The sequence below is a fragment of the Rosa chinensis genome, chromosome 6 (genome assembly GCF_002994745.2).
Source record: "Rosa chinensis cultivar Old Blush chromosome 6, RchiOBHm-V2, whole genome shotgun sequence".
Classification (NCBI taxonomy): Eukaryota; Viridiplantae; Streptophyta; class Magnoliopsida; order Rosales; family Rosaceae; genus Rosa; species Rosa chinensis.
The window spans coordinates 61,221,014-61,248,245 of record NC_037093.1 but is presented as its reverse complement, the minus strand read 5'-3'; the positions used below and the strand labels follow the sequence as shown (position 1 = coordinate 61,248,245).

At 38.9% G+C, this 27,232-nt stretch overlaps 6 protein-coding genes across 20 annotated transcripts; 3 read left to right on the top strand and 3 right to left on the bottom strand.

Moving 5' to 3' along the window:
* The first annotated feature begins 3,076 nt into the window (after nucleotides 1–3,076).
* On the top strand, nucleotides 3,077–5,618 carry LOC112173165 (E3 ubiquitin-protein ligase RNF185). Of its 3 annotated transcripts, none has more exons than XM_040508109.1 (4): nucleotides 3,077–3,303; nucleotides 3,793–4,243; nucleotides 4,707–4,838; nucleotides 5,129–5,618. In XM_040508109.1, the coding sequence occupies exons 2-4, from the start codon at nucleotides 3,795–3,797 to the stop codon at nucleotides 5,160–5,162; spliced, it is 615 nt and encodes a 204-aa protein (XP_040364043.1). In that variant the 5' UTR covers nucleotides 3,077–3,303; nucleotides 3,793–3,794; the 3' UTR covers nucleotides 5,163–5,618. The 3 variants fall into 3 exon arrangements, with proteins under 3 accessions (XP_040364043.1, XP_040364042.1, XP_040364041.1); XM_040508108.1 differs by lacking the exon at nucleotides 5,129–5,618 and adding an exon at nucleotides 4,945–5,108; XM_040508107.1 differs by lacking the exons at nucleotides 4,707–4,838; nucleotides 5,129–5,618 and having other exon boundaries at nucleotides 3,079–3,303; nucleotides 3,793–4,652.
* Nucleotides 5,619–7,957: 2,339 nt separating this feature from the next.
* LOC112173587 (probable galacturonosyltransferase-like 1) lies at nucleotides 7,958–9,879 on the top strand. Its single transcript, XM_024311248.2, has one exon. It carries the CDS (start codon nucleotides 8,288–8,290, stop codon nucleotides 9,428–9,430), a length of 1,143 nt encoding a protein of 380 aa, XP_024167016.1. The 5' UTR covers nucleotides 7,958–8,287; the 3' UTR covers nucleotides 9,431–9,879.
* A 2,728-nt stretch (nucleotides 9,880–12,607) lies between these two features.
* Nucleotides 12,608–17,856, bottom strand: LOC112174116 (putative pentatricopeptide repeat-containing protein At1g19290). Of its 11 annotated transcripts, none has more exons than XM_024311818.2 (5): nucleotides 14,900–17,856; nucleotides 14,496–14,741; nucleotides 14,045–14,182; nucleotides 13,539–13,649; nucleotides 12,609–12,899 (listed from the first exon to the last, which is right to left on the bottom strand). In XM_024311818.2, the coding sequence occupies exon 1, from the start codon at nucleotides 17,698–17,700 to the stop codon at nucleotides 15,046–15,048; it is 2,655 nt and encodes an 884-aa protein (XP_024167586.1). In that variant the 5' UTR covers nucleotides 17,701–17,856; the 3' UTR covers nucleotides 12,609–12,899; nucleotides 13,539–13,649; nucleotides 14,045–14,182; nucleotides 14,496–14,741; nucleotides 14,900–15,045. The 11 variants fall into 11 exon arrangements, with proteins under 11 accessions (XP_040364009.1, XP_040364007.1, XP_040364013.1 ...); XM_040508077.1 differs by having other exon boundaries at nucleotides 12,610–12,899; nucleotides 13,567–13,649; XM_024311823.2 differs by having other exon boundaries at nucleotides 12,610–12,899; nucleotides 13,539–13,626.
* Nucleotides 17,857–18,283: 427 nt separating this feature from the next.
* Nucleotides 18,284–18,923, top strand: LOC112172229 (probable calcium-binding protein CML41). The gene has a single exon (XM_024309492.2). The coding sequence runs from the start codon at nucleotides 18,303–18,305 to the stop codon at nucleotides 18,870–18,872; it is 570 nt and encodes a 189-aa protein (XP_024165260.1). The 5' UTR covers nucleotides 18,284–18,302; the 3' UTR covers nucleotides 18,873–18,923.
* A 149-nt stretch (nucleotides 18,924–19,072) lies between these two features.
* Nucleotides 19,073–24,256, bottom strand: LOC112172228 (protein DA1). Of its 3 annotated transcripts, XM_040508081.1 has the most exons (13): nucleotides 24,061–24,256; nucleotides 23,673–23,874; nucleotides 22,883–23,034; nucleotides 22,677–22,767; nucleotides 22,091–22,415; nucleotides 21,660–21,780; nucleotides 21,359–21,442; nucleotides 20,873–20,992; nucleotides 20,531–20,743; nucleotides 20,017–20,079; nucleotides 19,804–19,922; nucleotides 19,643–19,701; nucleotides 19,073–19,553 (listed from the first exon to the last, which is right to left on the bottom strand). In XM_040508081.1, exons 3-13 carry the CDS (start codon nucleotides 22,991–22,993, stop codon nucleotides 19,237–19,239), a joined length of 1,623 nt encoding a protein of 540 aa, XP_040364015.1. In that variant the 5' UTR covers nucleotides 22,994–23,034; nucleotides 23,673–23,874; nucleotides 24,061–24,256; the 3' UTR covers nucleotides 19,073–19,236. The 3 variants fall into 3 exon arrangements, with proteins under 3 accessions (XP_040364015.1, XP_024165259.1, XP_040364014.1); XM_024309491.2 differs by having other exon boundaries at nucleotides 23,673–24,256; XM_040508080.1 differs by lacking the exons at nucleotides 23,673–23,874; nucleotides 24,061–24,256 and adding an exon at nucleotides 23,425–23,491.
* An 848-nt stretch (nucleotides 24,257–25,104) lies between these two features.
* Nucleotides 25,105–27,227, bottom strand: LOC112172918 (type IV inositol polyphosphate 5-phosphatase 11). Its single transcript, XM_024310424.2, has 7 exons — nucleotides 27,120–27,227; nucleotides 26,862–26,993; nucleotides 26,457–26,768; nucleotides 26,237–26,313; nucleotides 25,919–26,044; nucleotides 25,581–25,768; nucleotides 25,105–25,494 (listed from the first exon to the last, which is right to left on the bottom strand). The coding sequence occupies exons 2-7, from the start codon at nucleotides 26,897–26,899 to the stop codon at nucleotides 25,186–25,188; spliced, it is 1,050 nt and encodes a 349-aa protein (XP_024166192.1). The 5' UTR covers nucleotides 26,900–26,993; nucleotides 27,120–27,227; the 3' UTR covers nucleotides 25,105–25,185.
* Nucleotides 27,228–27,232: the final 5 nt, after the last annotated feature.

Sequence of the window (27,232 nt, the reverse complement as noted above, 5' to 3'; positions counted from 1 at the left end):
AAAAAATAAATTACTCTCGCCCTACAACAAACCCAAATCCTAAACTTGTACCCTAATGAAGGCACCTAAGAACATCGTGTTGTACATCAACAAGAGACAAGTAAAAGGAGTGTCGCCCTTGAATCTATTGCTAGTTTCCTAACCCACACGGGAAAGGAACTGCTTTTCCAGAAGCATAGCTCTAAAATATTGGTCGAGGAAACCTAACCTGACATTCCAACCAGACTAGATCACTGATGGATGGCTTGACCCGAACCCTAGCATATCCATCTCTTATGCCTCTTTGATTCACCTGCAGAACCGGGCCAATCTTTTCCCCCACCAGACAAAGAGTATCACTGGTCAGAAGCGCCAATGACATACCTTGCATAACCACCCAAATTTGGGGGGCACCATCGTGATATCAGGAAAGCCTTCGTAATCATTCAAGAGAATCATGGTGGGTTGAAAGCACCAGGGTCTTTGGTAATGTTGCACTTGTTGGAGAAGGTGAACAGAAATCTGTCCGTCCAGGATTGCACGTCACTGTGCCGTTCAGCCTCCATATTGATTGGACCGCACTCCAAAACGAGTCGATGTTAACAGGTCTGCAGGAGTTGAGCCTTCTCACCATGAAATGATTTGAGAGAGGTAGCTCTTTCCCTGACTTTGGAGGTTTCCCAAATCCACTGTGGGAGACTGATCAATTTGAAAAAACAATAGGACAAAAAATAAACAATACTCAAGTCCAAATAAATTGCACAGAGCGTGCCCGGTTAAATTAATTTTTTTTAATTAGTGAAAACTCACTCTCAAACAATACAAGATTCCTCTAAAACATAAAATTTTCTAATAAATGAGATTTTTTTTTTTTTGAAAAGTCTAGATAAATGAGATGGTTTTTTTTTTATTTTTTATTTTTATTTTTTATCAAGGAAATAACTTTATAGATAGAAACTCAATAGAGTTGAGTTACAATCATATTGTAACACATCCAGATAGCATTCGTGGAGTGTTATCAAATTTCTAGAAATTTGTTTTAGCCTAAGGCCAGAGTGGCCATTACATACCCTTCCACTGCCATGTACAGACAGAACAAGAAGATGTGGTAGTACTCACAGTGGTACATAGAGATAGGTCCACTCATTTGATGTTTCATGCTCCTTCATTATAGAATAGCTTGAATCCTCCTTTAGTACTACTATACTCCAGAAGATCCAATAGTATCACTGGTGCTAAACATACTCGGATTCTGTTTGAGTAAACCTCCAGGATCCCAAATACGATACCCTAGAGAGTTAGAGTCCATCAATTGGGCCCATGAGATAGCCCGAGTCCAACATAGAGCACATAGCTGAGTCCACTTCCATGCCCATCTCCAATCAGGCCCCAAAACTGTGCTATGTTCGGGGCTTCGGGCACCCAGATTGGTTTGGGCCTAAACAAGGACTTGGGCCCCAAAACTGATTTGGGCACCCAACCACAAAAAGGGCACCCAATCTGCAGCCTCATCGTCGCTGCCTCTCCCGTCCGCACACCGTACCTTCATTGCCACTACCACTGCACGGTCAGACTCGTGGGTCGGCTCAACGCTCTCCTCCATGATCTGCCTCATAACCTCAGGCAGTAGATTCATAGCAAGATCGGCCTGCCATTCCATTGTCGATGTCGTCAATCTTCTCACTGACCCTGCAAGACGTTGCACACCCCCTGTCACCACCTTGCTCTCAGTTTACGCATAATGACGCGCCGCCTCATCCATCAAGCTAGCCCATACGAATCCGACTAGATCTCCATGCCCAGACCACGGAGACTTGAAGGTTCCGTTGTGATCGATCGAAGATTTGAGTCGCCCTCTCCTCGGTCTGATTCGCACACCTGGATCCCAAGTGTGTCAATTCCCAATCTCGATCAGATCTGCTTGGCAATCCCCCTTATTCTCATCGAGTTTCCATGATTGAGGAGTTGGGCGTGGTTGAGCAATCATTGGAAAAAAAAGCAACACTGGAATGCAGGTACTAGACTGCAAAGCGTGGAGAACCAGTCGCCACTTAGGGCAGAGACCAGAGGCGATCGCCGGAATGGAGTACCATAGCCCAAGCGGCTAGGTTTTGGAGAGAGCCACAACATCTTCTATGACCTAACATCAATAAAGTACAAAATCAATAAATGAGATGGTTCTTGTTGTAACCTAACATCAATAAAGTACAAGATATATGTGTGTGTGTATATTTGTTTTGTTTTAATAAAGTACAATTTTCATGAGGTGAAGATTTACGGGAGACAATTTTTCTTGTATCAGTTTAGGGGTCATCATGGGCCTGGTTAGGGCCGACCCTACCCTAAATTTTAGAGCTTAGGGTCGGGCCGGGCCGGGCCTAATCAAAGTCAACAAAATTTAGGGCCGGGGCTTAAATATGTTAATCCTTACCCGCCCTAAAAGCCCAATCTATTAGGGCCGAAAGGGCCGGGTCAGGCCGACCTTCCGAATAGGGCCGAAAATGGCCTTATTTTATTTAATAAAAAAAAAACTTACATTATTTTTTTTTCCTCAAAATGTGACTCAATGGTTATATAGGTAATATAAGACATTATTTTTAGTTGATCATATTTAATATGTGTGTGTGGGTATGAATTAACTTATAACATTTATTAATATTAGTTAAGGTAGTTATATTCAATTAACTATCTCTCTAAATCTCCTAATATTAATTGTTATGTAACAAAGAAAATAAAAAACTAAAGAAAACAAAGCTTAAGAAATCAATTACAAAGAAAGTGATAAATTGCATATTATAGAAAAAAGAGAAATATAATTAAAAAATAGAATAAATAGAAAATTATTAGGGTTTATTTGGGCGAGCCTAAAGGGCTGGGCCGGGTTTCATTCTCATGGCCCATACCCTATCCTATTTTAAAAAGGGTCGGGCCGGCCCGCCCTAATGCAAGGACCTAGTTGGACTTCGGCCCTACGGACCGGGCGGGTTTAGGGCCTAAGGGCCAAATAATGACCCCTATACCAGTTGTATGGACGTAGACAGTAACACTGTTGATGAATTCGTTGATTTATATAAGGAAGGCAAAATCTATGAGACGGCTAAACGTATGAAGTGAGGACCAGAATATTATCCACCATTAAAAAATTGCCAGGTGGGAAAGAAAAAACAATTTCCCTCCCCGGAGATCTCCAAGCGCGTCAACATTGCTTCGCTTCGCATCTTGACCAATCACCAAACCCAAACCCTAATCTCTCCGTCGACCATATTCTCTCTCTCTCGCCCCTACTCTCGTTTTGACTAGCTCTACTCCTCCTTCTATGTAAAGGTCAGTAGTTCATCTCCTTGATCCGATTGTTTGATTTCTATTGCTTGTTTTCAATTTGTTTCTGGATTGCTCATGATTGGATTCTGAGAATTGACGAAAAGTAAATTTCAAATCGATTGCTGAGACGTTGTGTTTCTGCTCGCATGCTGTAGATCTTTGTAGGCTGAATTCGTAATATTTGTGATCATATTCAGGAAGAGAGAAAATTGAGATTTAAGTAAAACCATTCGTTGATTATTCCCAGTACTTGTAACTAAATAGAATCACCAGAGTTCGCATCATTTCGAAAGAATAATTGATTTTGGATCCCATAGTATTTGGTGGGTGAAGTTTGTTCAATTGTTGTGTAGGGTTTTATATTTTCTGGGTAACTAGGGCTTGCCCGATTATGTTCTTTTGATCTAGTTCAATGTAACTGAGATGTTGCAATGGCTGTTGTTGATATACTGTATGATATATGTGATTCGAGTTTAAGAGGTTGTCCTCCAGGTATGGCAAGTGGTTTTGGGGATTCAGCGAGCAGGCCATCCCAATCACAAGGGCCTTCTTTCTCCAGCAGTAACGCTAATAACGGGGATGCTGGTAATTTCGAATGCAATATCTGCTTTGACTTAGCCCAAGACCCAATTGTTACCCTATGCGGCCATCTTTTCTGCTGGCCGTGCCTTTACAAATGGCTCCACATTCACTCCCATTCTCAGGAATGCCCTGTTTGCAAAGCCGTCGTGAAGGAGGAGAGTTTGGTCCCCTTGTATGGTAGGGGAAAGACATCTACTGACCCAAGATCAAGGTCAATTCCTGGAGTTAATATTCCAAATCGTCCAGCGGGGCAAAGGCCTGAAACAGCTCCTCCACCAGAACAAAACCATTTCGCCCAACGTGGGTTTGGATTCATGGGAGGTTTGGGAGGGTTTGCTCCACCAATTGCAACCACAACAAGGTTTGGCAATTTCACCTTCTCTGCAGCTTTTGGTGGCCTTTTCCCATCTTTGTTAAATTTTCAGATGCATGGATTTCCTGATGCTCCCGTGTATGGTACAAGTGCTGGATTTCATCATGGGTTTCATAATACAGTTCATGGCCCCCATGGACATAGATACAATTTGCGACCGGGTCCTCGTGTGGGTCGTCCAGCTGCAGTTCAAGATTATTACCTGAAGATGTTGATTATGTTTGTTGTAGCTTGTGCTCTTATGGCTCTTTTGTGGCAATAGATTGAATATGCTATCCATTTCAAACTGGATGTTTAGGGTGTTTGTATATTTGCTAGTTTATATTTATTGTTTCTGACAATGGGGAAACTGTTCATATTTTACCATTTTCAGTTTTGTTGTAGCTTGTCATTTGTATGTCTCATTGGCATGTCAGTTATGGCTTACATGATATGATAATTGTATTTCCAGATACTCTGCTGCATTTATTTCTCTGTCTCACACACACGCACACAGAGCCTGCTCTTTTCTGCAACATCGCTCATGGCATCAGCTCTCTCCACACAATGCAGTAGTGCGGAGGCATGGAATATGTTGCAGCAGGTAAGAATGCACTTTGTAGTCACAATTTTTCTTTCTCCTGCATAGTCTTTGTTTTTCCGAATCATTTGGTTGCTGAATTTTTTCTTTGCCCTGGCATTTTCTTGAGGGTGTGGTTATTATGCCTATATAAGGGGAATAGAGCACTATGAACTACATTTGTGCTGTTAAAGTATCATATTCTTAGTGAACTAGAGCATTTTGTATGACTGACGAGAATTTTGTATACAAGTGAATTTGTATTCAATACAAAGACAATTTGTATTCACTTTCCTCATTTTGAAAATGATCAGTATTTGCCTAGCATCCATAAACCAGATGCATTAGGAGGACTGCTGAAGTAGTTGAGGTGAGTTCCTGTTTTCAAACAGTAAGTGGTTTATTTTGTTTTCAAGTATGGCTTTGAGGGAGCATTAGATTGGATTGTCATGGAATGTCTACCCTGACGTATGATACTTGTACCAAAGTTGTCCTAAGATGCATCGTTTATTTGCTAGTAAAGTTTTGAAATTGTTTTCAATCGAGCTTTAGTTAATCTTCCGAGTGATGTGATCAATTCAGTCCAAAGAAAAAGAGTGATGTGATCATTGATCAATGCTTTTTAAAAGGTGTTGCTTGTGGCCCCTTGATTGGTTGAAGTGTTGAACTAATTATAGGCTGGCGACATTAACCTTTATGTGAGCATGTGGATTGATCAGCTGTTGGGCATCTACTCTTTTTCCATGTGCAACTCTTGCATGTTAGCTTAGGCCACCTCCACACCCCATTAAGGTGGCATCAAACTTTTTGCTTCTTGTTCTCTTTTTGGTGTCACCAAGTATAATTTGTTTTTTCTTCACATCTGAACTGACCTTTGATATAAAGAGTCTTCATTTGTTGAGCTTTATTGTGATTGAGGCGGTGGGCATTATACATTGGGTGTGATAGAATGCGATGAAAAACGTCAATGAGTCCTGAAAAAGGAAGTTCCAGGGAAGTTTTGTGGACAACAGTTTAGGGACCAGCCTCTTTCATCAACTCTCCCACAGCAAGTTGGTTCTTTAGTTAATTAGTTTTGCATAAAGTAGTTGAGCATTGTCATCGAAACCAAGTGAAGCCATTAGTTTGTTAAGAGTGAGACTATTTATGAAAAAGACCCCAAGATATCAAGGACATTGAGACATCCTTCGTTTTCATGAAGTTCATAAGGAGAGTCTTCGGTACACGGCGTGAAGATGCACGCACCGCTGAGATTGGACGGTTTTGAGTGATAAATAACGGACTCCACATATGGACGATTGAGATTATATATTTAGCGTATGTGAACTTGTACCGTCGTATATAGAAGAATTTTCGAGATATTTCAAATGTGGTTCTTGTAGTTTTGGATTCCCACGTTGTGTATTTGATTGGTGTGTGTTCAAGAGTCAGAACCAGAAAGAAATAATTCAAGTGACGTGCTCAGCATCACATGGGACAGATCGAATGAACAAGACACGTCCAGAAGAAAAAGAGCAAAATACAGGCGAATAATTGGGCCACTGGAGCCTCCTTAATTGGGCCTCACTCGATGAATTTAGAGCTCTATCTATAGGTAAATTCTACCACAAGGTTTTAATTTTTTTTTTTAGACAAAGCACAAGGTTTTAACTTTTAACTTTTAAGATATACAAAACAAGACGAGGCATGAAAGACTGAAAGTCAAGTCAGACCACTGGAATATTAAAAAGTTTGACTTTGAAGTCGTATTTGAATGGTGCAGTGCACACGATTATTGTATGTACCGAGCACCGACGTATCTCTCATCATCTATTTCGAAGTCTTTGTAGATTGTACTTGTATATATTTTCAAACGACGAGATATAAACTTGGGAATCCAAATAAAAGTATTTTTTGTACCAAATAGATGCCTCTATTAGATAAAAATATGTGTTGTTGACTTAAACCTATTGGCTATTGCATCAAATTTGAAAGAACTAAAAACATCTATTGAAATAACTAATATCTTAGAACCTATAGATTAAAATTTTATTAACATCATAAATCGATAGAGACACATAAGATAAAGAGGTATTCTAAGAAAATACGGAATAATAAAAAATAAAAATAAAAATTCGAACTGGTGGGATATGCTAGTAATGATGCTAACGTCATGGCTAGCCATGTGCATGCATCTTAATTCTTAGTCTCTAGTCTCTGGCTAACATGTGCGAGGTGACCTTCATTTAAGTTTCCCCTCATGACCCACACCACCGTATATATGGCCGTATGGGGATGTCGGTGATCAACCGTGGTGTCCACCGTACTTATGAAATGCTGAACGCAATTAATTCAAAACTGATGATCGGGTTGAGATCTGAATCTTGTTTGCGACGAGATCATTTTGAGTATGTGCAAAACCATGACAAATGTTATTAATGATGATAATGACGCAATGAACATAGACTTTTGGGGTGACATGTCATGACTTGATAGCCATAATCCTAGTCCTAGCTACTTGATAATGGAGCATTGAGCAAGCAGTACTAGCTAGACGCGTAAAGCTATCGTTGTTTAGTAGCCCGGATGAAACAAATCCCATATGATCGATCGATTCACAATGAGGAAACATCAATTACTACTCTTAACACACTGTATAAATCTTTGAAAAACAAGCAAATTAAACAAGCATATCTCTGATGATTCGGCCATATAAGTAGTTCAATTAATAAGCCTTATTTTTCAGGGCTTCCATGACTCATTTAGCATATGATCATAGTGATATATTTCCACTATATCTAATCTTTAAATTTCATATAACTTGGTTTCGAAGCATGAACCTTCTTTTCTTTTCTTTTCTTTTCTTTTCTTCTTTTGGTTCCTTTAGGTTTTTAACTGCTTTGTCTTGGTTGCTCAGAAATAGTTTTCCCCGACTGCGATGCTTCAACATTCGAGAGAGATCCTTAACCAGAAAATAAGTGAAAGCAAAGGAAAGTGATGAGCAAGATCCCTAATTAATCATCTGCCTCATGAATTAGAGCACGTGCCTACGTTGATCTGCAATGTCTTTCACAAGTAGAAAATAATAAAACATGGTTATAATTATTCCACCATTAGGGTCCAGTTTCTATATGGCTACAAAAACGAAGAACCCGATCACTTGAGAGAGGTGGGAGGTACAAAATGAACCAATCTAGAAGACAGGTACTTACTACTTCGTCACCATTACTAATGTGAACCCACCAACTACAAATATTCTTGACCAAGCTAAGCCATTCCCATTCTCTATAATCAATTCCTCCATGCCCTGAACCCTGCAGATCCAGGCGGCCACCCATATAACCCAGCTCACCTATTCCCGTTCCCATTCCCATTCCCTCTTCCTTTTCAAACGCGTCTTCTTACTTTAAAACTCTCCCATGTATTAAACCTAACCTACAGATCTCACTCTCTCTCTCTCTCCCTCACTCCTTCTCTTTTCACTTTTCAAAACCATGCCCACGCCTAATCCCAAGCTACCTCTCCTTTTCATTCTCTCTCTCATTCTCTTTCCCATTCACTCTTGCTCTACTCCAACCAATGTAAATACCAACACCACCGCTGCTGCTGCCGCCGCCGCCGCCCATCATTTTAGAGAAGCTCCGCAGTTCTATAACTCCCCCGACTGCCCTTCCATCACTACCGTCCACGACGACGACTTCGACCCCGATGAAGAAGACGACAACAACAATAACAACCACCACCACTTCATGATCTGTTCCCGCCAAGCCGTTCACGTGGCAATGACTTTGGACACCGCCTACATCCGCGGCTCCATGGCTGCCATCCTCTCCGTCCTCCAACACTCCTCCTGTCCCCAAAACGTCGCCTTCCACTTCGTCGCCTCTGCTGCAGCCAACGCGTCCCATCTACGCGCCACTATTGCTTCCTCCTTCCCTTACCTCACCTTCCAAATCTACCCCTTCGACGACTCCCACGTCTCGGGACTCATCTCCACCTCCATCCGCTCCGCCTTGGACTGCCCTCTCAACTACGCACGTAGCTACCTCGCCAACCTCCTCCCCCTCTGCGTACGACGAGTCGTCTACCTCGACTCCGATCTCATTCTGGTCGACGACATTGCCAAGCTCGCGGACATTCCCCTCGGCGACGAGAGCACCGTCCTCGCCGCCCCGGAGTACTGCAACGCAAACTTCACTTCGTATTTCACCACTACATTCTGGTCCAATCCTTCTCTCTCGCTCACGTTCGCTGACCGAAAGGCCTGTTACTTCAACACCGGCGTGATGGTGATCGATCTGGATCGCTGGAGAGGGGGTGACTACACCGCGAAAATAGAAGAGTGGATGCAGCTGCAGAAGAGAATGAGAATCTACGAGCTCGGTTCGTTGCCGCCATTTCTTCTAGTTTTTGCCGGGAAAATAGCGCCTGTGGAGCACAGATGGAACCAACATGGTCTCGGTGGTGATAACTTCCGGGGGCTTTGCCGGAATTTGCATCCTGGTTCGGTGAGTCTTTTGCATTGGAGTGGAAAAGGGAAGCCGTGGGCGAGATTGGAAGCTAACAGGCCATGCCCTTTGGACGCGCTCTGGGCTCCTTATGATCTCTTGGAAACTCCATTTGTTTTGGACTCTTGATTTCAGAGAATCGGAGATGGATCGAGGATGAAATGTATGTTTTTTTGCAGATTGAAGCCGAAACAGTTCGTTTTGGGCGTGTGATCTGTCATATTATTGATAAGCTACTGATCGATATATCAGTCTCGGATGAATCTGATTGAAGGTAGATCATGGAAGAAGAAAGATCATTATTCATTTGTAATGTCGTTTGTAGATTATACAGGTACAAACTCAACCATATTAAAATTTGTGTCAAAAGAAAACAAGAAAATTAGTCCAGAAAAAACAGAAGCAATAAATGGACTAATTCATGAACTTCTGCCACCATTGTATTGTGTAATATACTTCAAATTAATTGTATCATATAGAGTCTGTAATCAATCCCTGTATAGAAAATGAGCTATTTTTGGGTGGCTTGACGAATTCATGATGTTTGGTAAATAATATCAATCAAGTTTCTTAATGTACGTAGTTTTACCGGTGAAGGTGCGTGTGAACATTATTCAATTACTATATATTCAAATTGATGATTATTAAGTTATTTATAACTGTAATTTACAATTATAAGTTGACAGTTCATATTGGACATATTTAGTTCATCCATTGATTTAATCTAGTTCGATACTTTACGGTTATTAATTTAGCTGAAAATCTGTAAAAGTGATTTACTCATATAAACATAAGAACTGAACGGTCGAGATCTCAATATATGATCGAAAAGTTGATCGAATAAGCAAGCCCTTAAAATGACCAAAAATAATGAATTCCTCACGGAAAGGTATCTATACACACACACACGGAGGCGTTCAGAAGCGGACTTCCACAAAAAACAGAAAAAGTGCAGACATCCATCCTCACAGCTGCATCAGGCGCCGACGGCGGTGCTGCTCTTGCCAAATAGAGATTATGGGTATCTCGGATGGCGTCACTATGAAGATGAAGCCCACGGCGATCGAGGTCTAAAGATTGGGCGGCGAGCCCTTACTCACCATCAAGGTCAGCTGTAAACTAGCTCGTAGCCGACGAGTCCACCGGCAAGAAGAAGCTCAAGGTCGAAGCTTGGTCTCTATCAGGCAAGAGTATCGCAGCCGTCGGCGCTTAATTGAAGCGAGAGGATGGACGACGGCACCTAATCCGCACCTATACAAAATCATAGTATCATATATAGGCCGGCTAACTATCAATCTGTGTTAGATAGCTATGAACATCAAAACTTCAGGAGGCCTAGGGTCATAACTCTTTCATTAGATTTAGAAAGATGTTGTAGTTTCAACTGAGCAATCAGTCACAGTCAATACTAGACTAAGCTATTAATTTTTCTTATCAAACAGTGTTTGGTTTGTCTTTTGATATTTTGTCTCCGTCGATAGTATGTAATTAAGTGGATTCAAAATTACCTGTTTGCTTTCAAAGTTAATTTGCAATTTTAAGCGTTCTAATTACTCTGATTGCATTGATTTGAGTGTAATACCATAAACCAGGGTTTTGATTAATTTGAACTCTAAATATAGTCAAATAATGTAATCTCCATATTTTGCTTGTTTGCTTAAAGTGCACGTAGCAGCTGGAAAGATATTTGCCAGCTGATTTGTTTGATTTTATAACTAGAAATAAAATTATAGAGGTATTAGGTTGCCATTATTAATTCAAAGATTAATAGTTAATTAACTAGTTGCTTTTTACTAAAAATAATTGTTATTGAAGTAAATGAATGAGTTTTGATCGAGCACTGGGAATTAGTCAATCAGAACACTATAGCCAACTGCCCAAGTGCCCAGCTTTACCAAGAGAATTTCTAACAGTGACGAGTTGTATTATAAAATCACTCTTATTGAATGATATTCAAATAAGTAATCAAGTGAAATTGTCAACTCGTAAGTTTTAATCACCAACATTTCGTAGTTTAGAGTTTAGACTACATACTGGGTTGTCGGTAGAGCAAGAAAGGTCTGTCTTAATAGAAAATGGTACCGTATACGGTTATACCTTATTGGACTTTTAAACGAACCATAAGAACCAAATTAGTCAAATAATATGCACCACGGTACTTCCATTTGGACATTGACATTCATATTCTGAAATCTGAAACTATGATGATGCTGAATTGGTTCGTTTCAATTTTATACGCATCATCATCTTCAATTATAGTTTAGGTCAAACTATATTCTGCTGGTGTTAACTAAATCTGCAACAAAATTATTCAGACTCATTTCTTCATTTTAAAGTAAGCAAAGACATGTAGATAACTAAATTAATGCCAATATGCCATTCACAAGTCACAACTACCTACCCTTAAACCTTATACCTGGAAAAATATTCCTTTTCTCACTTTATTATTATTATTATTATTATTATTTTTTGGATAAAGGGCTGATGCGGCTGTCCTCAAACTTTGATTAATGAAACTGCCGAATACAAGGGAGGGGGACGTTTAGCCTAAACTCCTGATTACAATTAGCATCTAGAGTATGTCCTGAAATGATATCAGAAATCTCTACAGAATACATGTATTCTAACAAGAATCAACTAATAAAGAGTGCTCTATTGGCTACTCCATTTGCTTTGACACAGCGGTGACATAACGGAAAAATAACTCGATATGTAACTCGATTATAACGTAGCAGAATTACCAATAGCACTGCTTTCCTACTATGCATCTCACTTTATTTAATTAAGAAAAGAATTGTAAATGACTTTCATGATGATATTATTGTAGATAAGTACTCTTCTAGAGCAATCATGCATGATTGATTGATTGATGATTATCATTTTACCGACGCAATTCTAAATCGCCCTTTCAAGAGTATAAGATCAAAAAAAAAATTATAGAAGTCTCTGAGAAACAACAAAACGTTCCAATTAATTTGACGAGAAAAAATTGAGATCGGTATAGATCCAAAGAATTAGGGTTCGGTAGACATCAAGAGAAATTGATCACTGAGCCGTATGAGGTTGAGTAACCACGACCGGACCATGGTACAAGGACCACTTGTAGAACTAGAAAATTGAAATGATGCTTGAATTGAAGTCTGTGGTGATACTTTGGTTGGTTTAGGTTTATAATGACGATTCAGAAAATATCTATAGCGACAATTCATACAACTTTGCCTTCTACCATGAGTCCATGACCCATATATGATCTATGATAAAGTGGGATGCCATCATTCCAAGAATCCAAGCCACAGGTTCAGAACTAATAAAAGTGCATTCAAGAATACCATGATACCAAAGTAATTAAACATTTTCAAGTCGCCAAAATATCCAAAGGACAGTCTTATTACATGTCAATTTGCTGCTTCACCAAAACGAAGCTGAAAGCTTTATAGACCATCTAACAACCTCACTCAAAATGCTGTTTACAGTAGGACTGGAGTGGCAGACCTGAAACTAAATAGCAATTCCCTTTGTTTTTTCACATGTAAGTGTCCCCATATCAATACGCAGAGCTGAATGCCAATGCGGGATGTGACATAACTTTAATTCCTGCCTGTCAATTTCATGAGGTGCCTGTAAGTCTACGCCTTTAAATGAGGCATACTTCACACCAATAATTAAATAACTAAAAGATGCCACATAATTATCTTCTTCTTATTGTTTTTTTTTCCCTTTGAGAATGAAAGCTTATACTATTAGCTGTCTTGATTTGGTGTCAATATTTTTGTTTATCCTAGTTAAGAAAGTTATGGCTTCTGATGTCACGATGAATTCATGGAAGCACATTTTCATGAGGTCAAGAGGAAACACCAGTCTACTAAAATTAATTTAGCTTTTAACATCCGCATACTAAATCAGAATAAGAAAAGAAGATTTAAAAAAAAGAAAGAAGAAAAAAGGAAAACCAATGACCAACTCACTTTGATAGAAATACTTCCACATAGATGATAGAACTCAAACGACAGAGCTCAAACATATACCCAATCACAATTCACAATCGACTGTAAATCCTATTACACTTCTTCTGAAAATTGTTTTACTTCGACAACAACACTTTGGACCTAAGCGTGTTTGTAACCCATTTGACCATATAGCAGAGAACACTTGTATCAGAACTCAGAAGTCACATTGAGCTCCTGTAAATAATGCAATAAAAGTACACACACACACACACATATATAAATGAACATACCTTCAGGCTTCAGGGGTTGACATCTTACCGTTCTGCATGAGTCATGATTGCAGAGTCCACATACTTCCCACTTGACACAGTAAAATTTCTGGACTCAAGATGGATGGTGTTCTAAATTCAGTAAGATTGTTAGGGCTTATTGGAAATCTGGAATCTATCAAAGATGAACTACAAAAAACGAAGACCAACCAAAAATGGACTATATACTTGAAGGAAGAGGAGATTAATTGGCATCTCTAAATTCTAATAGTTTGAAACAGTAGCATCTATACAAACTTTCATAGATCATTGATTAGATTCTTTATTTAGTGAAAGAGATAGGAAAGAGATGAGATGGTTCTTATCAAGGCATTAATTCATAAACCTAAGCCCAATCAGTTTATGAAAGATTAGAACCAATTACATATAGTTTGTACGGACCAAGAATACATTGCCTTGAAAAAGTTAACATATTTAAATAATTGAATTATTTAAACCGGACTAGCTCAAAGGAGTAAACTTTTTACCTTGTAAATCAAATTAGCAGGTTGCATTACAGCAGGAGACATTCTGGATGTCAAACTTAAGTCAGGCAGCTCGAATGTTGGTCAAAACTTACCTCAGCATGCACCCAAAAGATCAAGGACACTCTTTGCTGATCTTTCCTGCATAAGACATCATTATAATACATATAAAGGATAGTCCCAAATGGGAAACAAATGAAGTTCTAAAATGAATGATACGATGCAACATCAGGCAATTTTGATTACAGAGTGATCACATGAATCAGGTCCAACAAAATAGATTCAAAGTATATTAGTTGAAACATAAGACTGTGGGTCCAAGGAATCAAACCCTTGAGGAATAAAGGTGAGAAATGGGATTGCAACATGTTTACAGTTGACAGTTGTGAAAGACTTTACATTCATGGTTAAGTATCAAAGAAACACCAAAGATGTCAACTGGATAATCATATACCTTGGGATAGGAAGATATGCATTTCTGTACTGAGGAGGAGATTCCACATTCAGACCTTCTGGTATTCCTCTGCCAAGTAGTTTATCTTCTTCCAATTGTGGGTTCTCACTTCTTGACAAAGTTCTAATAGAAATCATCTCTAAGTTGCAAATGTGGAGGTAATCTATAACTCACATGACAATGCTCTTGCACTACTTTGCAGCTAAAACTGTCAAAAACTCTTGCAGAGCCTACCCATATCGTGGTCTGTTAAAATCTACTCATAGTTAATTTCTCAAAAAAAAAAAAAAAAAAAAAAAAACTCACAGTCAATTAAGTTTTTAATTGCAATTGATGCAATCATCCAAGTGAATGCATTGTTGGAAACTAAAATCATAGATGAGTAAACTTATCATGCACATTACCTGGACCACTTGGTCAGGAATTATATTGAAAACGCAAACAGGCTTCCAAATTGCAGTGGTCAGAACTCCAAATTGGAAAGCATAAAGATGCACATTCAACAACAAGCTGCTGAAGTTGGAAGATCAATAGCCCAAATGTAGTGTTATCAACTAAACTGGAGTACATAACTGACTAGGTTTTGTTGCACTCCAGCCTTGATCATTTGGCTCAAAAGCTTCACAGATTCTTCCATATTTCCTTGCTTATAAAGACCATTGATCAATGCAGAATAAGTGATTATAGAGGGAACAATCCCTTCTAGAATCATCTCGTCTTTAAATTTAAAAGCTTCAACAGTATTGCCAGTTCTGCAGTATCCATCAATCAATATATTATAGGTAACAGCATTAGGAGCTAACCCCTTCTTGCAAAGTTTATAGAAAAGCCTCTGCGCTCGATCCAATTCTCCTACTTTGCACAAGCCATTTATAAGAGCATTATATGTGGTAATGTTAGGAACAAGATTCCTTCTCAGCATTTCATCTCGTAAGCTGAAAGCCTCGTTCACATTACCAGCAGCAGCAGTGGCATGAATCAGGGTACAATATGTGAAATTGTCTGGAGAAAAGCCACTAAGTAACAAAGCTGATAAAAATCTTCTTGCATCACCAACCTTCCCCGATTTGCAGATTCCAAAGATGGCAATGTTGTACAATACATTGTTGGGAAGACAGACACTTATAGCACTTTCATCAAGAGAATCTGCAAACTTTTGAATTTCGCGTTGTGTAATATCACCTTTTTGAACTGGAAAAGGATCATAATGTACTAACTTCTGCAACAGAATACTTGCTTCATCAATCCTTCCAAGCCTATACAGAGTACTGATAAATTTGCTGCAAATAAACAAATTGGTGTCAAACCCTTTGTCAATCATCTCAAAATATGAACTAAAAGCTTTATCCAGCATCCCTTCATTGCACCAACCAGAGATAAGGGCTCCATATGTTACAGTATTAGGGGATAGTCCCCTTGTCTGCATCTCAGCAAGAAGATTCATCACTTTACTTATATTTCTAGACATAAAAACACCACTGATGAGAGAATTGTACATTTCAATCGAAGGAAATATTGCCTGGCCTTCCATCAAAGTTTTAACTCTGAAAGCTTCTTCAACATTCCCAAGTTTGCAGTACCCATCACTCAGGGTTCTATAAGTTATCTCATCAGGTAAATATCCTAGCTCCTTCATCTTATCGAAGATCTCCTCCGCTTCAACCAATTTCCCCATCTTGCATAACCCATTAATCATTGTATTGAAAGCAAACCGGCTTTTGGTAAAACCCTTTGCCAAAATATCTTTCCACAGAGTTATAGCGCCGTCAAGATCTTCCTTCTTGAAAAACCCATCAAGCAGAGAACAGTAGCTAACCTCATCAGGAGCCAACCCTCTTTTCAACATTAAATGCCAAAGGTGTAAAGCATCATCAAAAGCATTTGCTTGACATAAACCCTTGAGAATGGTATTATAAGTTACCACAGTTTGATGGATTCCTCCCTCAGGCATCTCATCGAAAAGCTTCAATGCTTCACTCGTCTGACCTTTCCTACAGTAACCATCCATCAGGGTATTGTAACTATAAGAATCTGGCTTTAAGTTCCAAGATCTCATACGCTGCAATACTCCCTCTGCTTCCCAAACTTGACCAAGCTTACAATACCCGTTGATCAAGGAGTTGCAAATGATAGTATTCATTTTCAAACCAATCCTCAACAACTCATCATGTATCCTACTAGCATCATCCATTCTGCCAGCTTTACAATATCCATCTACCAACACACCATATGCACGCTCATCCACAACCACTGGCTCCTCCTCCTTTATACCGCGAAGCACCTCCTCCGCTTCCTCCATCTTACCTTGCTTGCAGTAAGCCTTCATCAACAGTGTACAACTCACCACATTTCTCTTAATTCCCCTTTCAGACATCAACCTCAACACCGATTTCGCTCCTCCAACATCTCCCAGACCAGCATACCCATCAATCAAACAATTGTAAGTCACTACATTCAACTCAAAACCCGAACTCTCCATTTCTTTCACAAACTCCGCCGCTCTGCTCACTCTCCCCTCTTTACAATATGCTCTCACCACTATCGAACACGTATAAACATCCGGAACAATCCCCAACCTAACTATCTGCTCATAAACAAGCAATGCAGTGTGACATTCACCACTCCTGACTAAATTACTCAACAAAGAATTACAAGACCTCAAACTCGGCACCCTACCGCACTTGCCCATATTATCAAAGACATGTAACGCATACTTTGTCATGCCTTGTTCAGCAAACACCTTGAGAATCATATCGAAAACCGTGGGAGAAAATGTAAACTCCCTATAAACCCTAACAAGCTCATTCCAGACCACGAAAGCCGGATAATTACTCTTACAGAGAGCAACCAATTCATTCAAATAGGCTCTGGTTTGATCGTGCATTCGAGCACGAGACAAAATATGAACAATTATACAGTAGGACTTGAGATTGGGCCTGAATTTCTGTTGCTTCGAGGCCAATTTGAAAAACTCTAAGCAGGCGTTAGGGTTTAGCTTCAGTTTCCGGAGAACGGTGTTGAGGAGTTGGTCGGAGAATTCAAAAGAGAGGTTGTTAAGGGCGTCGTACCGTTGGAGGACGAGGAGGCGGGAGATCCGGTCGAGCAATTCGGGTCGGGTCAGCTTGTACTCGTCCCGGGGCTTCCAGTGGAGTCCGGTTCTGGACACGTGGAGTCGTCGGCGGTGGAAGCAGTAGCGCCTGAGCATTTGGTTCGGAGAAGGAGAGTCTGTGCCGCCGGAGTTGAATCATAGCTGCGAAATTACATACTTGGCCATGGAGATGGAGCTCAACTGTGAACTGTGAAAGTTTCCGAGTCACTGCAACACTGAGCTCAGACAAGACTGGGTTTCTCATTTTCGAAGGAGAAGAAAGGCCCATTTCACTAGATTGCCGTGGCCCATGGGGAATACAACACAGATTTGACCCGGCCCACTAAACCTAGTTACAGACTCGGCTCTGGCTAGTTGATGACTTGATTCTGTAGTCAACTGTTTTTGGATTTAGATCTCCAACGGCGAAAAATAATAAAGACGGTTGGAATGCTCATTATTTTTCAGTTTTTGACCTATGCTGCAGCTTGATACCTCTTCAGTTGCACAAGGAGTCATTACAATGAAAATTCCTGTAAATTCCGATGCAAGTGTACTAACTTCAATGTTTTCGAGTTTCGATCAATTGCGCACCTCCGACAGAAACTACGCTGCACTTTCATGTGGCATGCAGATTTATATATAACGTCAACGTAGGCACTGGTGAGCTGCAAGAGATATACTGATTAATTATCAACCTTTGTTTCTTCTGTTTAGAAATGAAGATCAAGGAAAATGGCTCAAAGCCCTACAAATGGTTTTTCACTGCTAAGAGTATGTTTAAGCTAAACCTCTCTTTCCTTGGTTCAAAACCCAAAAGCCATAGCCCCCCTTTATCTTCATCTCTTCCTACTCAAAGTTACAACTTTGTCTCAAGAAATGAGGAGCTTGCAAAAGTTTTTGGTCATTTTGACACCAACAAAGACGGTAAGATCTCAGGCGACGAACTTCAAGCTTACTTCATGTCAATTGGGGAACCCATGTCCACTCATGAGGCTCGAAGTGTGATAAAAGAATTGGACAATGATGGTGATAACTTGTTGGAGTTTGATGACTTCGTCAAATTGATGAGGCGAGAGGATATTGATAACAATGAAAATGACGATCTAAAGAACGCTTTTGAGATGTTTGAAGTTGATAAAGGTTGCGGATGCATAACACCAAAAGGATTGCAAAACATGTTCAATCGACTAGGAGATGCCAAATCCTATGATGAGTGTGTATCCATGGTCGGTGTCTTTGATCTTGACGGAAATGGAATGGAGTCCTCGATTTCAATGAATTTCTGAAGATAATGATTTCAACATGAAATACTGTGTGCTTGTGTGTTAAAGATTCTGTTTTCAAGTTTCTTGGTTTGATTTGTAATTTATTAATTGAGCCATGTTGAGTTTATAATGCAGAACGTGAATTTGATCATCTTGTAATCGAGTGGCATCATCAGAAGTTCTGTAAATACGGTGACAGGAACACAATGTAAATCAAGTCATCAAGTAGATGGGCAACCGCCAAAATCATAAAAATGAGCATTCAATCCATAATTCTCTTTCGAGTCAATTCCTATCAACTTCGGCCTTGGTTTCTAATATGAGAAGGTCCGGTTGTGATTCTGTGGAAAGAAAAGAAGAACCACAGTATTCAAGGACTGAGTCCTCAATAAGGAAAGGTCCCTGTCATTTGAATATGGTCTAGGGTCCTTCTAAGCCCGTATTTATTCACTGCCTGTTGACCAGCCCTATATCCGTCTCCATATACTGGGGAAATATCTACTTCGATCTGGTGCTTAAAGAACTCACCAATCTTCTTCTCAAACTGAGATCGTGTACCCTTCTTTGATGAATTGGAACTGGAGGACGATGATGATGTAGATGCAGAATTCCCTTCTGAGCCAGACATAAGCTCAGCATCTAGCCACATGTGAGCTATAACCTGACAGATACCTTCTTCAACATCTTGACTGAGTCGATAACCTTCAAGAAAGAGTTAATTATTAAGTCATTGCTTTGCACTTGTTAAGAGGAAGAAAAGAAACAAACAAATGGACTGATCTGAATAGTACCTTTAAGCCGCAGCCATGCATGCATCATTTCATGTGCTAGGATAGACCCAGTCAGCAACCTACATGCAGAAGGTTCCAGTTATCATCCTCATTATATATCCAGGAAATGCTAATACATGAGGTGTCAGAGGCCTGTATGTCATTATGGATCGAAGATGTACCTTGGAAGACCATACAATATTAGAATTGCTGTCACCTCACAGAGACGAGTTAGTTTGTAGGGCTCTGTTATCATGTCCGTAGCTCGGTTTCCTGCCCCAAACTTTGGCCGCCTTGAAATCTGGTGGTTCTCAGATAAGATAACCAACAAAAAGATATCAGTTTGGAACCCGACCCAAATAGAAACAGAACAAAGTATTTTAAAAATCTCTTACTGTGCTAATAGTCTGTTCCTCAGAAAGGCAGAGCCCTCTGGTCTCAGGCATGTGATAATGGCCCTGAAAATGACCAGTTCATATAAGTCAGACGTAATATTGTAACACTTCGGAAGAACAGACTTAACACATAAATGATACATGGACAAAGATGTAAGTGTAACATTTGAAACATACAATCATAAGAAGCAATTCCTAAAATTCTCAACAGACTTGTACACGTGATATTTATATGCATGTTGAACAACCATGTACACGTGATATTTATATTCTCAACAGACTTATACAATCTATGAACTAACCATGTCAAAATATCGCATGATATTTATATGCATGTTGAACAATTAGCAATGTAAGCTTCAAATGACAAGGTGTGACTTTGTAAAGGGACTTATAAAGTCATCAGAGACAATTGGAAATGTCCCATATTAACAATGTCTGACTTTCCAAATCTAACTATGGCAAACTTTCTTACTTATCATACTAAAAACTGATTAGAACTGATTGCCCTTACATTTCTTTCTCCTTCTCTCGCTTCATTTAGTGCTTCCCTTTCAACCAAGAGTAATGGAACTTGCTGCTCCACTTTCATATTCAAACCTTCATAAAATTCCTGTATATCAAGATATAGGGGTTGGCATTCGCTGGTATCCATGATTGCAGAGTCCAAACACTCTAGACAGAGCTTCCGACCATCATTTAGATTTATATATGCTGTGTCCCGTGCCTGCAGGTAGTGTACATATATACATCTTATTTCTCTCTCTTTTTGATGGTTTTGAAATAATCTGGTCAATTTTTCTTTTTTTTCTCGTACAAGAACTTTGGTGCAGTGAAGTAATTTATTTCAACTGACCTCCATTCGCTCACAGCTGCAACACCGAGGAGTATTATCATGTTCATGAGATGGGCAATATTTTTGAACCCAAAATGGATGTGCCCTATATTCAATAAGACCAGCAGGGTTTGTTGGAATCTGTCAAAAGATATATATTACAAAAGACGACAACTCACAATTAATCAAATAATTGAAGGAAACAAATGTCAGATTGGAATCTTTAAACTATATTGTTTGAAACATAAGCCTCGCTGCAAAATCAAACTGAAGGAGGTCTGTCAAATATATCCAATCTGGCAATCCCGTCATTTATCAATGATGTAGAAATAGCAAGATGTACGCACTTGACATTAAAATTGAGCTGGTATATTTCTTTTCTCAGTTAGGTAATTCAGCAATCTTATGTATTGGTAAGAACAGAAACGCACTAACAAGAACTAATTCTTTGGTTTTATACGTTCTGATAGAACCAATGGAAGATTTTATGGATATTGGGATACTTACAAAGTGCTTGCAAACATCACATTTTGGATGGTAGCTCTCCTTATAGCAAGATTTGTGGTAAGGGTAATTCCCAGATGTAGAAAACTGCATAAGATGAAAAATAGTAAGCTTATTTAAACAACAAAAAATAATAAGACAGTGCTGAATGCAAGAAGAAGACCTAAGCCTCCAGATAAGCATAAGCATAGAAATAAAATCTACTTTATCACTTACTTTATTTAGGGATTTAGTTTATCTTTCTTTTCATTTAGTGTTGCTATTGTTTATTGTGAGATTCCTGAAGTATCCCTAAATATCATACCTCGTAATCGGAAATCGGTACATTGCATGCACGGCACCGGAAGCATTCTGGATGCCAAAATGCATTCAGGCAATTCAAATATCGTCCAAAACCAATCTCAGCATTGCAACCGGCACAAATCCTACCAAAAAGAATGAAAACACTCTATGATCATATTAAAGTGAAGCACAAAACTAAACCAGAATAAATCAAATAATACATAATCCAAAGTTGAAATTAATGTGAACTTCCACAAGAAATTATCACTGCATCAACAGGCAGCTTGCTGTTCTTTGGTTGATGTAAAGAATGCAATGACATTCCCAACTTCCATAATTTATGATGAATAGCTTGTTAACAACATCCCATCAACTCAAGTTTCTTTCTTTTTCATTCTTAATCAGAATGCCTTAACCTACACACTACACAATTAGCTCAAGAGAAATCCATACCTGGACCCCATTGGATAGTACATGGGGATAGGTGGATAAGTATGTCCATTTCCATATCGAGGAGGATATGCATTTCCGTTTTCATATCGAGGAGGAAGTGTATTTCCATTTCCATTTCCATTTCCATATCGGGGAGGATGTGTATTTCCATTCCCATATTCAGGAGGATATGTATTTCCATTTCCATATTGAGGAGGATGTGGATTTCCTCCATATTGAGGAGGATGTGTATTTCCATTTCCATATCGGGGAGGAGAGTCCACATTCAAACTTTCTTGTAAGGCTCTGGCAAGTTGTTCATCTTCTTCCAACTGAGAATCAAAATCTAACCACAGGTATAAAATTCCGATTAATACGTATATTTGTACCATTTGACAGCAAAATGATTGATTATCAATAATCTTCATGCAATACATAATTCAAAATGCCAGTGGACAGATTATCATATACTCTTTACACTGAATTGCAAAAATCTTGTTCATCTCTAAGATACAGAAGCCAATATATACCATTGAAAACCGAGAAACATATAATGCCTTCAGGATCAAACACAAAGAATCACGCAATGTGTAAACCATTCACTCACCAATCACATTTTTTCCTTTCTGATTTTCTTCTAAAAGAGATAATGCAATAGCACGGTCTATATCTTCATTCTCATTTTCTGGCCAGATGTCCTACATTCAGTATTCCCAAGACAGTGTATGTTAAAGAACTTCAAGCAGATTAAAAGAAGACTAAAAAGAAACATACTTTTCCAACTAAGACCAACAAACTTATAGATGGTATTACCCCTGAACAAGAAGGACCATCGGTATTTGGATCCCCTCCATCGTTCTCATGACAATGCTCTTCTGATATTTTGTGGCTGGAGCCTTTGAAAATCTTGCTAAGCCAACCCATTATGTGTAATGTTATGTGCTCATAGTATATTAACTTTTTAACTGCACACAAAGCAACCGTCTAAGTTGATGCAATATAAACAACTAAACCAACAGATGCTGTACAAGTTCAACATACAGGAAAATCCATAACATTTAATGTAGTATTGACCTCAAAGTAAAGAAAAAAAGAAAAAACTATTGCGTGGATATTGGGAAAAACAGTTCATACTATCAAGGAGAGTTGAACTAGATGCAAAAGATTTCAAGTAAATAAATATATGCTGGCAAGCAAGACGTATTCAAATTTCAAACTTTATCACCTAAAATTCAACAAACTGGGTTTTACAAATGTTGCACTCCCAAACCCAACAACTGGGTGCTCAATGCCATTGAATTCATCTTCAAAAAGCATACAAACAAAGACTAACAGAATCAAAGCAATTCACCCACCGCGCATTTCTGCAACCCCAGAATGTTCCAGCTAAAACTTGCAAATTCAGAACTAAAGGTTTCTCAAGTCAATTATTACTCAACATCTAGATATATATATATATATATATATATATATAGAGGTGAGGCAGAGAGAGATTCTTCCAGTTCAACTTGTCCATAAATTAGATAGACATATTAAGTTTAATCTGAGGTAAAAGAACCAAAAAAAGAAAGGTAGAGAATCAAATAGTGGAGAAGTGACTCACCTTTAAGAAATCAATGAGGGTGCAACAATGGTGAGAGCTAGCAGAGCAGACCCAGATCAGATAAGATCCCAACTCGATCAAAAGCAACCATTTTTACAGCTCATCATCACAGTTTTTTGTTTTTTACATACACAAACTCATACAAGCCCTTTTCTTTCTTCCTTTCTGTCTTCTTTTTCTTTTTTGGGGTAAACAAAATAATCTATACAAGAAACAAAAGCAAAACAAAGAAAGAAACTTTAAAATTCAGAGGAGAATCTGAAGAAAATGGGGAGGAAGACAATTCAATATCCCATTAACGTGTAAAAGGACTGCCCCAAAATATGAACAGTGTATTAGAAACAAAGAATGGAGGAGGGTATGAACTGTACGCAAGATTTCAAAGTACCAAAAAAAAAAGAGGCGCAAGATTATTCGAACTTTAATTGACTTTTATTGTCTTAACCCAAAAGGGTTTGACGAAGCTTCATCAAACCCAGTCGGGCAATCAAGAATTCTGAAGCACCCCTCCCTCTTTTTAACTGTTCCACCAGAAACACCCAACAAGGTTCTTAACTTGAAGAATAATCGTAAAATAAACAAGGGAATTGCTTTTCTTTTTTTTGTATTTTCTTTTGTTTCATGGTTGAATTTTTGTAATTGTTAAAAGGTTTTGGGGCCCTTTGGCGAATTGGCGTCGTGTCGATGAAGTGAACGGACGTGGGTTTAGACTTTTAAGCCAAAAAAGAACAAATTAGCTGAAAAGTTGGATTTTTTATGATCCGAGCATTATGGTAATATAACAAAGCTAATGAAAAAGTGGAAAGAATCTGAAAGATTGGATAAAAGAAGATGATTCCAAACTCACCTATTCCTCCCATTAACAATCTTGGCATCAAAGAGAAAAAAGATAAAAGTAAATCCGAGGACATAATTATAGACAAAATGATAAGTTTCTTATATGCAATGCATGATCTTATTGGTTTTTTTTCTTTTATTTTGGGTGTGAATCTTGTTATATAGGTCGCTGTCCATGCCTGTTTAATTTGCTATCTCATATTAGTGACTCATTCATTGAATGCATTGTTTGACCTTGTTTAGTTTAATTTGTCCCTAATAAGATAATTAATATTTCAAGTGTGAATATGGAAAAACACGCGTCAATTTCCCACGTGTCATTTGCTTTCATTTTGTTTTGTTCTATTAACAACTGTGACCCTCTGCCACAAAAAATGAATCATTAACAAGTATGACCATATCAATCCGTAGAATTGATGTTCAGCCAATCAACCATTCATTTAATTTAGTCCTTAATGTACTATTAATTTGTCGCAGAGTCTGTTTTCTCTGGGGCAGATGGAAATGAGGGTCAAATGGTCGGATCGATTAATTAATAGTGAAGTAATTGAATTCGATATCTTTGCTTCTTCTTATTTGGGAAGTCACCAGAATATGATGTCATGATCGCGTAATTGCAGAAAAAGTCGATGTTACATTAAACACGTAGTTGATTTGTACAAGCTAATAATCATGGTCATGATGGGTTTGGTTTGTTTAGTTTCAAACAGATGTGAGCTTTGACTGGCTTATGATCTGAACTGTGAATTTCGTCCATTGATTCGTAAGAGTGTAGTGTCGCATGGAACTCGTCTATGCCTTCCTCCGTCTTGAACAGAATCCGATCGGTCCACGATGGCACTCTCACCTTATAACTTGTGTCGTAGTTGCTACTTCCAACGTCGTATTTGTAAGTGGGTTTGAACGTTATCGTCCCCTCGTGGTATCCTTCGAAGATCTCTCCTCTTTCGGCCTCTTGTAGTAGTTGGTCATTGCTGGTTAGTAGCTGCGCGCATCAAGTTAGGTGTGCGAGTTAATATCAACATGTATTCATAATTTGGGAGAGAATTAATGAAGTTGAGGAATATTTACTCCGTGAAGATCTTTGTTTATCAGTTTTCGTACGGAATCAGTTTCAATCCCTTGTATTCTATAGTTCAGATCTCCCAACCAAACAATGATTTTGGGAGGTGAAGCATAAGGGTTCAAGTTCTTGGAAAAAAGAGATTCTGATACGCTCTTGTATTCTGAATTCCTCTTCCCCACATTGTGAGCATGAGCTGAAATATACATCGGACAAAAATAACTAATAAATACTTGCGCTAACAAAAACAGGGAGGGCCGGCAGACCTATTTTCAAGCACTAAAAGCTTTTAGTCGGAGATGGATCGAAGGAAAAACAGTGAAACAGATCAGAAAGCCGTCGATACCAGAGAGATGGCAAGAGATGAAGACCATCGGAATGCCTTTATAGTTGATGCGGATTCCCACAGCTCCTTTCTTTCTCCCAATTAGCCCTCCACATCCCCCTACTGAAACCTTATCGATCTTCATTTCTGTGTATACGCCATCATCATCGTCATCGATATGTGCATCAATCATAGAAATATTTCAAAATTAACTAACTAGCTAGATCACAGTGATTAGTACACTTCTACCTAGCTAGCTACGAGATAATAACAAACTCGTACCTACGTACGTATATATATTATATTTGATCATGACCTACGTCTCTAGTTCTAGCTCACCTCTGAGGAAGAAATCTGAGCCCTTTGGCCCAAAGATATACAGGTGTATTGATTGCATAGTGGCTTTTCCTAAAAAGCTGTTTCATATCAGAAAATAGGAACAAAAAAGCCAACTTATAGTTAGGTACGATGCACATAAGTATACGTAGACAACAGCAAAAACTATGACCGAAATAAAACACGTACTACCGTTATCTGGCCGGAATATTGATCGACTTACATGTGAGAGTCAAGAAGCGCTGTCTGCAACAGTCGTGAAATATTTTTCCGGGGCACTTCTTGCAGACCGATAACCAGAAGATCGAACTTGCGGTTGTTCCCGGCAACCATCTCCTCCAAATCTTCGTAACTCACTTGACCATTCATGTTCCAAGTAACCACGCAAATGCATAGATCCGAATATGGAGAGAAATCACAAACGTGGTTGTCCGCTCTTACACTCTTTATTCCTTCATGATAATCATGATCATAACCTGCAGAACAAGTTACACCCAGCTGGTTGTGCTTTCTCTTCGAGTGCTTCAATCTTCCTCTGCAATAACGTACATATTACAAATTAATTAAATAATACCCTGAAGTTTGAGGAGGGAATTATGAAAGAAAATTACATATAATAAGTACGTACCCTTCACTGCTATGCTTAATGGAGCTGGAATTTCCCATATTGATGATTATTACATATCTGCCTTATAGGTTCATATCCCTGACTGATTCAGCAACACAGTATGTACTTTCCTTTTCTGCAGATAGCTCCAAACTGATTCGAAACGTACAGATGGTGCTCAGCTAGTTAATTATGCTAAAATTGGGGAAGAAGGGAGCTCGAGAGATATATATTTATTATTTGCATTTACTAAAACATGTGTTATTGATCTGGACTTACAGAATGCATGCATATATATAGAAACCAACTGGCATGGATTGGATATCCATTGTTTGGCGGTGCCATGTCTGATCTGAGAAAGGAAAGTCAAGCTTGCAAAACACATTTGGATA

Excerpts from the sequence above, each read along its gene's own strand:
- LOC112173165 (XM_040508107.1), top strand. The coding sequence starts at position 3,795 with ATGGCAAGTGGTTTTGGGGATTCAGCGAGCAGGCCATCCCAATCACAA.
- LOC112173587 (XM_024311248.2), top strand. The coding sequence starts at position 8,288 with ATGCCCACGCCTAATCCCAAGCTACCTCTCCTTTTCATTCTCTCTCTC.
- LOC112174116 (XM_040508075.1), bottom strand. The coding sequence starts at position 17,700 with ATGCTCAGGCGCTACTGCTTCCACCGCCGACGACTCCACGTGTCCAGA.
- LOC112172229 (XM_024309492.2), top strand. The coding sequence starts at position 18,303 with ATGAAGATCAAGGAAAATGGCTCAAAGCCCTACAAATGGTTTTTCACT.
- LOC112172228 (XM_040508080.1), bottom strand. Across the intron at positions 20,993-21,358 it reads GTGATGTTTGCAAGCACTTT|ATTCCAACAAACCCTGCTGG; the intron begins GTAAGTATCCCA and ends ATCTTTTGACAG. Across the intron at positions 20,744-20,872 it reads GCAGCTGTGAGCGAATGGAG|GCACGGGACACAGCATATAT; the intron begins GTCAGTTGAAAT and ends CACTACCTGCAG.
- LOC112172918 (XM_024310424.2), bottom strand. The coding sequence starts at position 26,899 with ATGGGAAATTCCAGCTCCATTAAGCATAGCAGTGAAGG. Across the intron at positions 26,769-26,861 it reads ATTAAGCATAGCAGTGAAGG|AGGAAGATTGAAGCACTCGA; the intron begins GTACGTACTTAT and ends ACGTTATTGCAG. Across the intron at positions 25,769-25,918 it reads CATCTCTTGCCATCTCTCTG|CTCATGCTCACAATGTGGGG; the intron begins GTATCGACGGCT and ends TGTATATTTCAG.